The 13,022-nt window shown below is 37.6% G+C and overlaps 3 protein-coding genes and 1 non-coding gene across 5 annotated transcripts; 1 reads left to right on the plus strand and 3 right to left on the minus strand.

Annotated features, from left to right (window-relative positions):
- On the plus strand, window positions 1–4,763 carry LOC141642057 (E3 ubiquitin-protein ligase At4g11680-like). The gene is made up of 4 exons (XM_074450723.1): window positions 1–501; window positions 2,392–2,511; window positions 3,766–4,033; window positions 4,327–4,763. Exons 1-4 carry the CDS (start codon window positions 149–151, stop codon window positions 4,489–4,491), a joined length of 906 nt encoding a protein of 301 aa, XP_074306824.1. The 5' UTR covers window positions 1–148; the 3' UTR covers window positions 4,492–4,763.
- Window positions 4,764–4,828: 65 nt separating this feature from the next.
- LOC141642058 (large ribosomal subunit protein cL37 alpha-like) lies at window positions 4,829–6,146 on the minus strand. The gene is made up of 2 exons (XM_074450724.1): window positions 5,994–6,146; window positions 4,829–5,309 (listed from the first exon to the last, which is right to left on the minus strand). The coding sequence occupies exons 1-2, from the start codon at window positions 6,067–6,069 to the stop codon at window positions 4,969–4,971; spliced, it is 417 nt and encodes a 138-aa protein (XP_074306825.1). The 5' UTR covers window positions 6,070–6,146; the 3' UTR covers window positions 4,829–4,968.
- A 1,106-nt stretch (window positions 6,147–7,252) lies between these two features.
- On the minus strand, window positions 7,253–12,032 carry LOC141627957 (putative protein S-acyltransferase 3). 2 transcript variants are annotated; one of them, XM_074441158.1, is made up of 7 exons: window positions 11,499–12,032; window positions 10,442–10,621; window positions 10,057–10,362; window positions 9,191–9,412; window positions 8,130–8,385; window positions 7,944–8,035; window positions 7,253–7,690 (listed from the first exon to the last, which is right to left on the minus strand). In XM_074441158.1, exons 1-6 carry the CDS (start codon window positions 11,634–11,636, stop codon window positions 7,992–7,994), a joined length of 1,146 nt encoding a protein of 381 aa, XP_074297259.1. In that variant the 5' UTR covers window positions 11,637–12,032; the 3' UTR covers window positions 7,253–7,690; window positions 7,944–7,991. The 2 variants fall into 2 exon arrangements, with proteins under 2 accessions (XP_074297259.1, XP_074297254.1); XM_074441153.1 differs by having other exon boundaries at window positions 7,944–8,031; window positions 11,499–11,961.
- A 449-nt stretch (window positions 12,033–12,481) lies between these two features.
- Window positions 12,482–12,553, minus strand: TRNAC-GCA (transfer RNA cysteine (anticodon GCA)). Its single transcript has one exon. It is a non-coding gene; the product is annotated as a tRNA-Cys (tRNA).
- Between the last annotated feature and the right edge of the window lie 469 nt (window positions 12,554–13,022).

Here is a 13,022-nt window from a genome sequence, read left to right on the forward strand (position 1 = left end):
GAATTTCCTTACCTTCACACAACCAAGGCACCAACTTTTCAACTAACCTCACTATCTTTTCCTCTTTACTTCAACAAAACAAACACTAAACACACCCATAATTCCAATCAACACCACCACCATTTTCCCATAATCACTACATCTCAAAATGGAATACACACCCATCATACAAAGCTCCACTAATTACCTAAATAACCACTTAACTACAACTTTCTCAAGATTAATCCCTTGTTTAACCACAAATTACTCACATGTTTATCAAAATGATGACACTTTTGATGATGTTTCATCCTCAAATCACTCATTTACTAAGTCATTTGTTGTTTTAGATGTGATTTGGAACATGGGTTTTGTTCTTGTTTCTGTTTTTGTGTTGTTGTCTACTTTTCAAGAGAAACCATCTTCTCCTTTGAGGGTTTGGGTTGTTGGGTATGCTTTACAATGTCTTTTACACGTGGGGTCTGCTTGTCATGAGTTTAGATGCCTCTCTTGCAGTAGCAGGTAATGCACATTTATTTAATCATGTGTTTTGATTTTAGTTGGTTAATTTTGTTGAATTGATTTGTTACATTTGTTGTTTTTATGTCGACATCAGCTAGCTTAGCTCTTAAAGTCATGAGGGGCGGTACTCCGTACTCGTAACCTGGGTCGAATTTTTTCAGCTACATAGTTGTCCCTATAGAATTGGTTAATTTTGTTAAATTGATTTGTTACATTAGCTGTTTTTATGAAGATGTATGCTAGCTTAGCTGGTAAAGTCGCGGGTGGTAGTCATGACTTGACTTTGAATCCTGTCAGCTACGTATTTCCCCTTCTGGCTCCCTTTACACCGAAATAATACTAGTTGGTTTTATTTATGTTGAGTGTTTATTATGAGTTGACTTTGGTTGGGGGTGTAAGGGTGTAACTGTGTAAGTCAATTTGGGAAATCAGTGAAGTTGACATTGAGCAAATTCTAGTTGGAATGAAGAGATACTATGTACTCCCTCTGTCCCGGTCATTTGTTGTCTTTTTCCATTTTGGGATGTCTCATTCAATTGTTGTCCTTTCTATTTTAAGAATGAACTTAATGAGTAATTTGATCATTCACTTTCAATTTGTTCCACTTGTCATTTAGTAATTGACCTCCTCCCCTTTCCTTGGTTTTTGTGCCAAAACCAAAGGACAACAATTGACCGGGACGGAGGGAGTATATTAGAAGTTGGTAGCTTAGTTTGGTGTGCAGATGGTTTCGTAGAATCGATTATTGTTGTATTTTCTTAGTGAATTGATTATCTGAGCCAGGAGTACTTAGAAAGCTGACATTTTTTTGCGGAATGTTAGAGACTATGCATAAGCTGGATTCTACGAGTAATGAATTCGATGGTAGTCAGTAAAGTGCTGAATATAGAAGATAAATGGTGTTAGTATTTTGATGATCATGATTGGAGACTGATGTCTGTGGTGCTGGGATAAGCTAGTGTGATGCGGAAAGTTAGGATTTTGTAATTTGTACATCACCAATCCACCATAGAGGAGATGTTACTTTATTCAGTGGCGGAATGTGGCTGGTTAATTAGGTAGCTACTTGTATTAGGATGATCAAGATGCTTTTGAATGGGAGAGTAAGTGTAAAGGGCTGATGGAATGCAATTGTGGAAATCAGATGAGTTGCGTTTATTGTAAAGTTTCTCATTTCAGCGGTATTATTGTTTAGTTGATGCACTCCTTGGGGAAGTTACCTGCCGTAGACGGTAACTATGGAGCACTGTGGTAGAGTTTTTGTCATTGAGGTCTTAATTGAGCTTATATGAGTATATGACGCTCTAACAATATACGGCGTGGTAGTAGCATTAGCCCTCTATTCATTACAAGGTTAGTATGTTTTTTGCAGCTCAGATGACTATAATTTGATTGTGGAGCTTGGATCCGCTCGCCCAGAAATGGTTGATAAGTATAGTAGGCAAATACAGACAAGCTAGTGTTTGTTTCAAATTAGTTGAGCTCAAGTAGTTATTTTACATATGGTTTAACTGTTTGATGGCTTCAAATGACATACTGTCATGAACATTATCCTTTACGTATTCAAGTAATATTGTTAAAAAACGGGCCTATCTAATTTTTCATTGTTTGGATATGGAGTTGGGAAATATTTGGGAGAATAATGAATCCTTCTTCTCTCCCCTCTCCTCCCTTCTCTCCCTCTCGCGCTCTCTTTCCCAGCCTTCCCCCTCCTTTATAATCCCGTGTGCGCACTGTATTAATTTGAGTGGCGGGACCTGCTTTTAGACGCATAAGCTACTAGTCTGTTATGAAATCTCGAGTGTTGTATTCTGCACTTGTACTATTGTTCTGTTTACTCAGTAATCAGTATACTATGTAGTTGATCTCTCCTGCCTTTTTGGCTCTCAGTATCATGAAGAGATTGGAATCAGCAAACGCAGTAGCTTCATCATTATGGTGGGCTTTTGGATTTTACTGGATTGTGGCGGGGGGTCCATCCCTTCTCCAGGATTCTCCACGGTTATACTGGTAAGCTGGAATTATTATACGCTCTATAGCTCCTACCACGGTTTCTAGCTTTATATAGTTGACTGCTCCCTCCGTCCCAATCATTTGTTTATCTTTGATTAAAATGCCCTTCACAAAGAGTAAAGCAAACAAATGATTAGACCGGAGGGAATATGATATAAATAAAATAAGGACAAGCCACACACTGGCAACTCATGAACTTAACACCACAGTTTTATTAACTGAGTACTGCCAGATTGTCTAATTCGGAGAAATATTTCAGTTTAACTTGTTGTCTGGTGTTTGGGGACTGTAGAAACGCCTGAGATTACGTAGTAAATTAGTAATATCTGAATATGTTGGTACGATATAATTCTTTTTAAAGAATGATATTCCCTGAACTTAATTTTCCTTGGAGTTTGAGAATTACAGCTAGTTGACCTTTGCGCCTGCCTTTGTTCGATTCTTGTTTTTTCTATTAAGGAGACTGTTTTCCTCATTCTGAATGCCACTAGATACTTTTTAGGCTTGCAGAACGCACGCTTCCTTTCATAGAGCTTAGCACAGATTTTCATTCATCTATGATCTACCCCGTCTTTCTTTCTGTTGTGTTTTGTGGAAGAAAGTTGGGATAGAAATCATAGGATCTACCCCTGCAAGTATATAGGATAAGATTTAACTCACAACCAATTTGTAGTTCCGATATCTGAGTTTACTGATATTGTAAAGTGTCAAGGAAGTTCCTGGTGAAGATGTTAGATGGCTACATCTGAGAGGCAATAATGACAATTGTCGATTTGTCGAAGTAGGCAGTCACTGAAAACAGTTACTGTATATGCTTATTAGCTGGTATAATTTGTATTTTTTTTTTCTGTGTAGCTTAAGCGCTTTCATGTATTTAGGTAGGACAGAGAACAGTACACATATTACTCCGTACATTGCAACCCCCAACTACCCTTTCCTGTCCGACATGAAAATACTCCCTCCTATTCACTATATTCTTCCCCTTTCGTTTTTGCACAAGAAATAAGAAAGTGAATTTGGACCACACAAAACACACTGCCCCACATGCAATTTAATTTGGACTACACAAATCAACCCAAAAAAGGAAATAGGGAAGAAAACCCGAATAATCCGAATAAGGAAATAGAGAAGAATATAGTGAATAAGAGGGAGTATATAGAAGCGTCACCCCGTGGTTTGACAGGATGAAGCCTTTAAAAAAGTGTAATCAATGTTATAGCAATAAGTCTGTTTTTATTTTCCTGGTTGCAGGTTAGCAGTTGTTTTCCTGGCTCTAGATGTCTTCTTTATGATATTCTTCATAGGAGTAGCCTGTATCATTTGCGTAGCTCTCTTTTGTTGTCTTCCGATTGTAGCAATTGCTTATGCCATGACAATCAGAGAAGGAGCATCTGTAGATGATATCCGACAACTTCCCAAGTACACGTTCCACTGTTCTTATACGCCAAAGATCTTGGCTTCTACCGAGTTAGACGATGGCAGTACCATTGATGAACGAGACTCTCAGTTTCAACTTTCGGTAAGAAGGGTCGTCTTGTTTACGTATTTGATACTTACAAGAAGTATTTTTCTTCCCGCCAATATAGTTATGTTTTATGAATTTGGACAAAAACCTTATAAGGTCCGATCCATCCAAGATTTGTGTCAGGAACTTTTTGAGGAGACTGCTCTACACAACTATTTGTGTTAGGAACTTAGGATTTTATTTTGTTGGGTAAAATTTAATCGAGTTTATGGTATGATTGCGTGGCAAAAAATCCTTTCTTTGATAAAGTTATCCTCAGAACCCGACTTACTGTTTGTGCTCTGTAGGAATGTTGCATTTGCTTAACTCGGTATGGAGAAGGAGCCGAATTGTGCAGCCTACCCTGCAACCACCATTTCCATTTCGGGTGTATCAGCAAATGGTTGAGGATAAACGCTATTTGCCCGCTTTGCAAATTCAATATCAAGGCCAAGGGCGATGCACTGGTCTGATACCACAACTCTTGTACTCCCTGGAGCTCGTCAGTTTCAGCTGTCAGCTAAATATTTTCCTCAACAAGTTTCACGATTACAGATTTACAGGGTATGATGTGTAATCGATTTCTGTACCGGAAACTGTTTAGTCTGCGTCTGTAGTTTCACTTGTTCATTATTGTAAATACCGGTTAGCTTAGGCCGTCTTGATTTCTAGGACCTAGGTTGTAATGATACTCCCACTGTATGTTTCATTTTGACTGTTTTTTATATAGCACGGTCTATAGTTCCGACTGTTGTCACCTGCGGTGGGGATGAGTTTTCAGAGGCGGAGAAAGCGATTTCAGCGGTTGGGTATGAATTTCAGCATCTCTATATATACTGATCAAAGTAATGCTTATATAAAGTATTCCAATTTGGGCCAAAAAGTTAAAATGTTGCATTAGAAAGGCGGAACAGACGACTTTGCTCAGAAAACACAAATATACCAACAGTTTATACATTCTTAAGCTTCTTCATCTTAGAAGGCGGCCAACGGCCTTTCTTCCTCATAATTCTTTTACGAACAAGACGTTTCCTACGAAGTCTAATCTTCTTGTCAAGTTTCATCTTCATCTTCTGTTCAAGCTTGAGCTGCAACTTCGATTCCAAAGGCAGATTCTGAATTCCAACTTTTTCTTCCTCGGCATTTGATTCGCCATTTCCGCTTGCTAAGTTGGTTTTTTCAGGATCAGCTGATACCTTAACTACGGCGACACTTCTTCTGTGTCCTTGATTTTGAAGGCTTTGTCCAAATGTAGAATGCACACCGAGAGAAACGTTTTGCAGCCTGATAGCTGCCAATGTTTATGCATCAAACATAATAATTGAAGAGACTAAACCACAGCCCCCCACACACACACACCAGCTAGTCAACAAACACCCATATGATTTAACACAAATTCTTGTTTCAGACGGACACTTTTGGTCTTATTTGTCAGACGGATAAAATGTTGCCATTTTTTAAGAAAATGTAACCAATTAATTCACAAAATGTTATGACTAGAGGTGTCATTTTTTACCCTGAAAATGATGTGAACAATAAGGGTAACATCTTATCAAAAAATAACATTTTATTGTAAAATGATGACATGTTACCCGTCTTATTTCAGACCAAAAGCAATGGTCTTAAGAAAAACGGACCGATGATTTAATTTTTATTGGTGTATACCATCCAGTTTAATCCGGATTTGAGCCGGGTAAGACTAGTAAGACAGTGAAGGTGTCGCTCATGAGTTATAACACCGCTGCATTACTCGAACCCAAAATCCCAAATGATTTCATAAATTCAATACAACCCAGCAAAAAGATTACAAAGCATAGGATATACGGAGTAGTAAAATGGGTAATCAAATAATTCAACAATTATATAATCAAAACATGAAAAATGGGAAACTCAGACACAATAAATGATTTAAATCATACAACAAAATGCAGAAAAAAAAAACCAGAAAACAGAGAATAGAGAGAGGAAAACATACAAAAGGAGGAAGCGAGGGACATGGAAGTTGATGGAATAACAGGAGTTAGAGAGAAGAAAGGTGAGAGAAGTGCCATTTTCTCTATGCTTAAGAAGCAATAGAGTGCAAGAGTGTTGGACCAAGCTGTGTTTTATGGATAAGTTACTTGATATTGTGAAAGATTATTTATTTCGGTTGGTCTCTCTTATGTAGAGCTGAGCAAAATAAACCGAACCGATTTTTTAAACCGAAATCGAACCGATAACTAAATTAAGGAACTCGATAATTCGTTTTTTTCCAGTTCGGTACCCGAAACGTTTTTTTGGGGGAAATCCGGTTCGGTTTTGGGTCCTAAAAAAGCAAAACCGGGTACCGGTTTTAAACCGGATTACTTTTTTGGGAAAAAAATTAAGAAAATGACTTTACAAAACAAAGAAGTGTGATTTGGGATAACATAAATTAAAAAGTAAGAAAGAAACCTAATTCACTGAAATACTAAACTGGTTTATAAATTCGAATCCGGGTAACCAGTTATCGGTTCCAGTTTACAAGTTGCTAAAAAACCGGGTGACCGAACCGGTTTAAAACCAGAGCGGTTTCGGTTTGGGAAAAACTTGTTTTTGAAAACCGGGTGACCGAACCGGTTTTCAAACTCGGTTCAGTTAACCGGTTTTGCTCACCCCTACAGTCATGAGTAGTTATGACGGTGTACGTTACCACAATGGCAATGCCTGTAATTTTTTTCATTTTGATTTTGATCAGGCGATCTCCTACAGACAATAGAAGCAATCTCAGAGTAGTGAAAATAATTTAATGGGTAAATCCTTCTCTAATTTGACTTACTCTTTAATTTTTGATAAGTCTATGGTTAATGACTTGATGGTTTGTTTAATCTTGTAAGGGGAAATTAGAATGTTAAATGTGTAGTTTTTTATGATTATATATGTTGTAGATGTCAGCTAACTCAGTTATTACGGTCATAAAAATCGACATTCAACTTGGGTTCAAATCCAATCTATGTTATAGTTCCACATATCAGGCAAGTAAATTAAGTTACTATTTTTGTCATGATGAAAAACTAGAGCCAACTTATTTGAGCTAGCTACTTTATTACTTATGGAAAAAAACAATTATACATAATTGCATCGTAAATTCTCGTTGAAAACAAGAATATGTCTTAAAATTAAAACGGATTAAGTATGGTGGATGAGATAAAATGAGGATGCTTAGATACTAACCAAAAATTTCTTATATATGCAAGTGAAAACATATTTGACCAATTTTCATCTTAAGACAGATATTACCGTCCTAAGAGAGACTTACCTATTGAGACGGATATTATCCCCTTTCTGAAATATTGAGTTGTTGTTAAAGAACAATTCAATAAACATTGATGATCAGACAGTTTACAAAAGTGCACACCCTGTTCTATTTACAGTTCTTGTACACACAATAGCCTCTTGACATTCAATTCCCCTCTTCTACAAAAAGTGACATTCTTTTCTTTTCTTTTCTAAAAAATACTTCCTCAGTCTCAATCATTTGTTTACCTTTAATTAAGTTAAACAAATGAACGAGACAAAAGGAGTAATACATTCACAAACATGCATCTCAAAATATAATGTCTAAGGCTCCAACATTGCCACAAAGGTCCATGTACAAGCACCATTTTCAAGCACAAATGTTTATCAACAATTTCCATGCATTACTTATTCGACCTGCACCCGAAATAATTCACGTTAGAACGAGGATTATTATCTTGAAAAAAACTCTAACATGATATTGTATGGACTTAATTTTGAAATTGGTCGTTAACTTTCAAAACCTTCACAATTTACCGATATCAGCTAGCTTAATTAGCTGGTAAAGTCATAAGAGGTGGTACTCATGACCTGAGTTTAAATCCCGTAAGCAAACCCATATTTAATAATATGATGCTATCGTTGAAGGTAGGAGATCAATGGCTAGTACCTTTACCCTCGAGAATTTGATTCATTCGTCCGACAAACATCAAAATTCTTAGCCTTTGACGCGAAAGCCTCGTCCTGACTCCTGATCCCTGGCTTAATAAGAAACAGGTCAATTGAACCATCGCAATTCTATAACTAGTAATTAGTATATGTACCACCAAATTAAAGTCCAAGTTTTGCAAAGTACCTGAAATGACTCGACCTGAATTTTTAGTGAGCTTATTTCCGACTGACTTGTCGAAATTTCTCCTGATACTGATCTGCCCATTACGACAGCTTGGGGTCTCTGGTATAAAGACATCCTGTACAAGCACCATTTCTCTGAAGTTGACTGCTGCTGGTGGTATTCTGGTCAAGAAGATTTGTTTAAGGTTGTGGATCACACCCAAATTGTGTGGATTTTTGTTCTTGTCGTACCGGTACCGGAAATTTTCATAGGTTGTCTGCCTTGGGAAACACCATATGTTAGAAAATTCAGACTGTACTGAAAGGAGTTTAACAAAGTACAGACTTTTTTTTTTTGGCAACTGTAATTCATGGCCTGTCGTAGACCTGGCAAAACGGGTCAACAGGCCGGGTTTGGGTCAGTTCGGGTCTCTCACTGAATTCGGGTTTATTTCGAGTTTGTTGGTCGGGTCTGTTTCGGGTCAAGAGGGTCGGGTTATTTCAGGTCGGGTCATTTTCGGGTCCATGAATAAGAGAGAAAAAGCCATTTCAAGTCTTTTATGTTCAATTAGAGTTATATTTTGTCGGGTCATTTTCGGGTTTAATGGTTTCTGATCGGGTCATTTTCGGGTCGGGTCATTACGGGCCAAGAAAGCTCGGGTCATGTTCATGTCGGGTCGAGTCAGTTCGGGTTTTCGGGTCACATTCGGGTGATGTAGTTCAGGTCATTTCGGGTCTCGAGTCAGTTTTTCGGGTCGGGTCAATCGGGTCGGGTTGCTTTTGCCAGGTCTAGCCTGTCGTGCCAGGCCATGCGCTATACTATTAAGGTGTCTAGGAATAAAATTGAAAAATAGACAACGAAATGAGACATAAAGCCTTTGCAGATCCTCCAGACTCGTTTAGGTGACATAAACGAGTTTATACTTTGTTTAGGTGACATCGCATTTTGAGGTGATATTGACTGTATTTAGCGAGATTAGGTCGCGCAAACTAATTAATTCCCTTGCGACAAACACGAGTTAAGTACTCGCTACTTATTTAATTGTACGATTGTATTCGCATAACATGAACGAGGATTATTACCTGATTAGTTGACATGAGGTAGAAGTGGAAGACTGTAAGCCCGCCGACAAACCAGACCACCACGAAACAGTAACAAACTAGAATTACGGACACAACATCATCGGACATGGAGTTCATCAAGGTTCCCTTTTTCCGAAGAAGGTTGATTAATGAGAAAGTGAAGACATATATGCACAAGAATGTCGATGATGATATGAACAGGATGAAGAATCTGTAGTTACGCTGCAGAGGCATTGAAAGACTCGATTAGCAAACTAATGACAAAGGCGATCCACAGGGCAGAGCTATGCTACCTCGACACTTTAATTACCGTGATTCGACAGGACACTGAAAAACACGAAAAAAAATTCATAGATGCTTCATTTTAGGCCAAAAAACACGAAATTTGTTCAATTGACACTCAGACAGGCACCCATGATTATAGGCCTGGCAAAATCAACCCGACCCGGTTGACCTGAGACCCGAAATCGACCCGAACTGCCGCACCTGAATGACACCTGAAGCCCGAATTGGCTCGACCCGACCCGAAAATAACCCGAGCTTTCATGGACCCGTAACAGACCCGACCCGAAACCACTCAACCCGAAAATGACCCGACAAAATATAAATCTAATTGACCCCAGAAGACTTGAAATGCCCTTTTCTCTCCTAATCATTGACCCGAAATTAAATGACCCGACCTGCTTGCCGAAATCCAAAATGACCCGGCCCGACCCGAGCTAACCCGAAATGGCCAGACCCGTTAATCCGATTTGCCAGGTCTAACTGCGACAGAGTAACATAGCAAAAGGGCAATGAAATAAATGTAGACAAGATAACAATGGGATGTGATTATGTGAGTCGAAGTGACGGAAAAATGCGCTTACAAGTCCTATGCATTGACCCACCCAAGGACAATGGTGATCAAATCTCTGCACACAGTTGTTGCAGATGGAACAATGTGAGGCACGAGGAGGACGATAAAGCTTACAAGTCTCACAAAACTTGACTTTAACAGTGTAGCCATTTACGACCACGTCTTTGGTCCTTGGAGCTCTTTGATTAATAGTCCTCCCGGCAGACCATTCCATTGATTGCGTAGGCGTTTCTAGATCATCTTCGTCAGGTGGTCGAAAGTTCCTAGGGACTATTCCTGGATCGCGGGCAGAGGTCATGTACAGGAACAGAAAATCCTACATTATTGACGAAAACAAATTAAAGAGACTATTTTCAGATGACCGATAATGAAAATTGAGTCGATAATATACTTACCAAGAAAGTGAGAACAATACCCGCGGTTAGCACCCCATATCCATATAAGGGATCATGTTCTTTGATCCTAACCGCCATCCTTATGCAAAATGTAACGGCAGGAAAACCTATTAGGAAAGACGATAAATACAGCGACCCTGCATCCGGACCAAATACCAATCTTCCGCCACACAGAAATCTCTGCCAACCAAAAATCAAAGGGTTCATTGAAGATTCGATTACCTTATGCATGTTATCTGACCTCAAATCATTAGTGTCGCTCTCTCGCTAAGTACATTGAACTAAACTCTAGTACTTCCTCTGTCCCAGTCAATAGTTTACGTTTGCTTTATTTTCCGAGAAAAAAGATTGTACATCAGATGTACTACATCACATTTAATGACTTTTTGAGTTTTTGTGTATTTGTTTCGAGTACTATAAAGTTTATAAATTACATTTTAGTTTTATGATGTCAAAAATCAAATTTTTTTGAGCTTATATGTAATTTTTTTTGAGTTACATGTAACTTTTTGAGATTAAAGTTTAAGTAAATAAACTCAAAAACTTTATAATAAAACTCAAAAAATTTAGATTAAAACTCAAAAACTTTATCTTAATGCTAAAAAATTATACCATCTAATGTACTACATCAGATGTATAATCCACTTACTGTTATTTTCCCCACATAAAATAAAACAAACGTAAATTATTCCTTAGGACAGAGGAAGTATCAATTAGTCATTTTAACTCCATTAAACTATACAACACCCTAAATTCCATCCATCACAAAACAAGTAAGAAATAAAACGACTCTACCACAATTGAAGGCAATTTTCGTCAGAAACCCAGATCACGAGTAGCACCATTTATTAACATCAATGTAACATAAAAAACACCACCTTTTTTTTGTCTACCATACACATGTAAATCTATGCAACAATGACATAAATTAACGAAAACATAAACTAATACTCCATCTAATACAACAGGTTCTTTACGTTTTATTTAAATACTCCTTACAAAAGAATAAAAACGTAAAGAACATAAAAATCTTCTACAACATAAGAAAAAAACGTACATTATTCCCAGGCCAAACTCTATAAAGCCTCTCAGGTTTGGCATTAGGCAAAGACCTTTGAGATGCACAACTCCACGTTGAAACCCCGTCCGGTGGCATACTATTACGTTTAGCATGCATCTTCTTCTCCTCTACCATTCCCCTGCCTATCTAACACCCATTACCATGTCAAATCTCATGACATTTGTGCAATATTTCTTGAGTTACGACTTACGACCCAAAATTATTACCAAATCTTTATTGTTTATCAGAGATTGACGTTAATTTCCCAACAGTAATATATCGACCAATGCTCTATTGCATGGAATAATGTAACACAATGTAGCAGGGGAGAAAAGACAAGATAAAAACAATAATATTTTTTTTTGTTAATGATCAGCCTCCCCTGCTAATCGATGTATTTTATTAATTAATTAATTAAAAATTTAATTAATGATTATTTTATGAGTGATTGTTCTTGTTTTGTGATGTTTTTTCTTGACAATTTTTTCTTTTTCTTTTTCTCTTTCCTCTCTCTTGGTTTTTTGTTTGGTTTCCTAAAAGTTTGTCTTGCCTGGTCATGTAACAATAATCTTCCAAAAACTAAGGAATTCTTGCCTGGTCATGTAACAATAATCTCATCTTGTGACTACATTTGTTTTAATCCAAAAAATAATAATTTGCCTTAAATTTAGGAGAAGTATTGTGTAGACGGGTGCACACATTTTCGCTCAAGGATAAATGATACAGTCCGATTATAAAACAAGTCGATATTTGGATTTGCGACTTATTATTGTACCAAGGCTCTCGGTTGTAATTGCTTAGGCCAATAACGGTCTAAGGACCCTAACGTGCAAGTACCTCTCAAGCGTGATTGAAATTCTTGAATGAAATGGTGATAGCGTTATATGTGGTGCACTAACCTAGGTTGATTAGTGATCGAAATTCTTGAATGAAATGGTGATAGCGTTATATGTGGTGAAGAAAAAAAAGATTAAGGGAGAAGGGCCCAACCGGGTTCGAACCGGTGACCTCTTGATCTGCAGTCAAATGCTCTACCACTGAGCTATGGACCCTTTGTTGTTGATTTTGGTTGCTGATAGCTATTTTAATCGTAGAAACATTATACATCCTATTAAAACTTGAACCAATTAGATTAACTTTTGGTTAGATAGTGAAACCTGGTTTATCACTGTTTCATGTAAGAATTTAAGATATGGTCAAATTGCTTAAATCTCGCTTGCTAAGCGGTTCCTTCAAATCCTGGCTCGACCACTGTAAATAGTAAATATCTTGCGTATTTTAATGCTTTAACGACTCGGCAGTTTGCAGTTTGCACTATAGTAGACATTTCGTTCATTAGTTAGCATTGGCCACGATTGCGAATGATGTTTATTTAGTTTGCAGGACATAAATCGAGTTGAGACTTAGATTTTCTCCCAAGTCCCAAATATAAACGAATGAACCAGATTAAAAACGAAGGACACGAGTAACATTCAGAATATGATATAGTTCTCTCGATCTTATGATGGCGTGTTGTTACAT

This window comes from Silene latifolia, chromosome 2 (genome assembly GCF_048544455.1).
Source record: "Silene latifolia isolate original U9 population chromosome 2, ASM4854445v1, whole genome shotgun sequence".
Lineage (NCBI taxonomy): Eukaryota > Viridiplantae > Streptophyta > Magnoliopsida > Caryophyllales > Caryophyllaceae > Silene > Silene latifolia.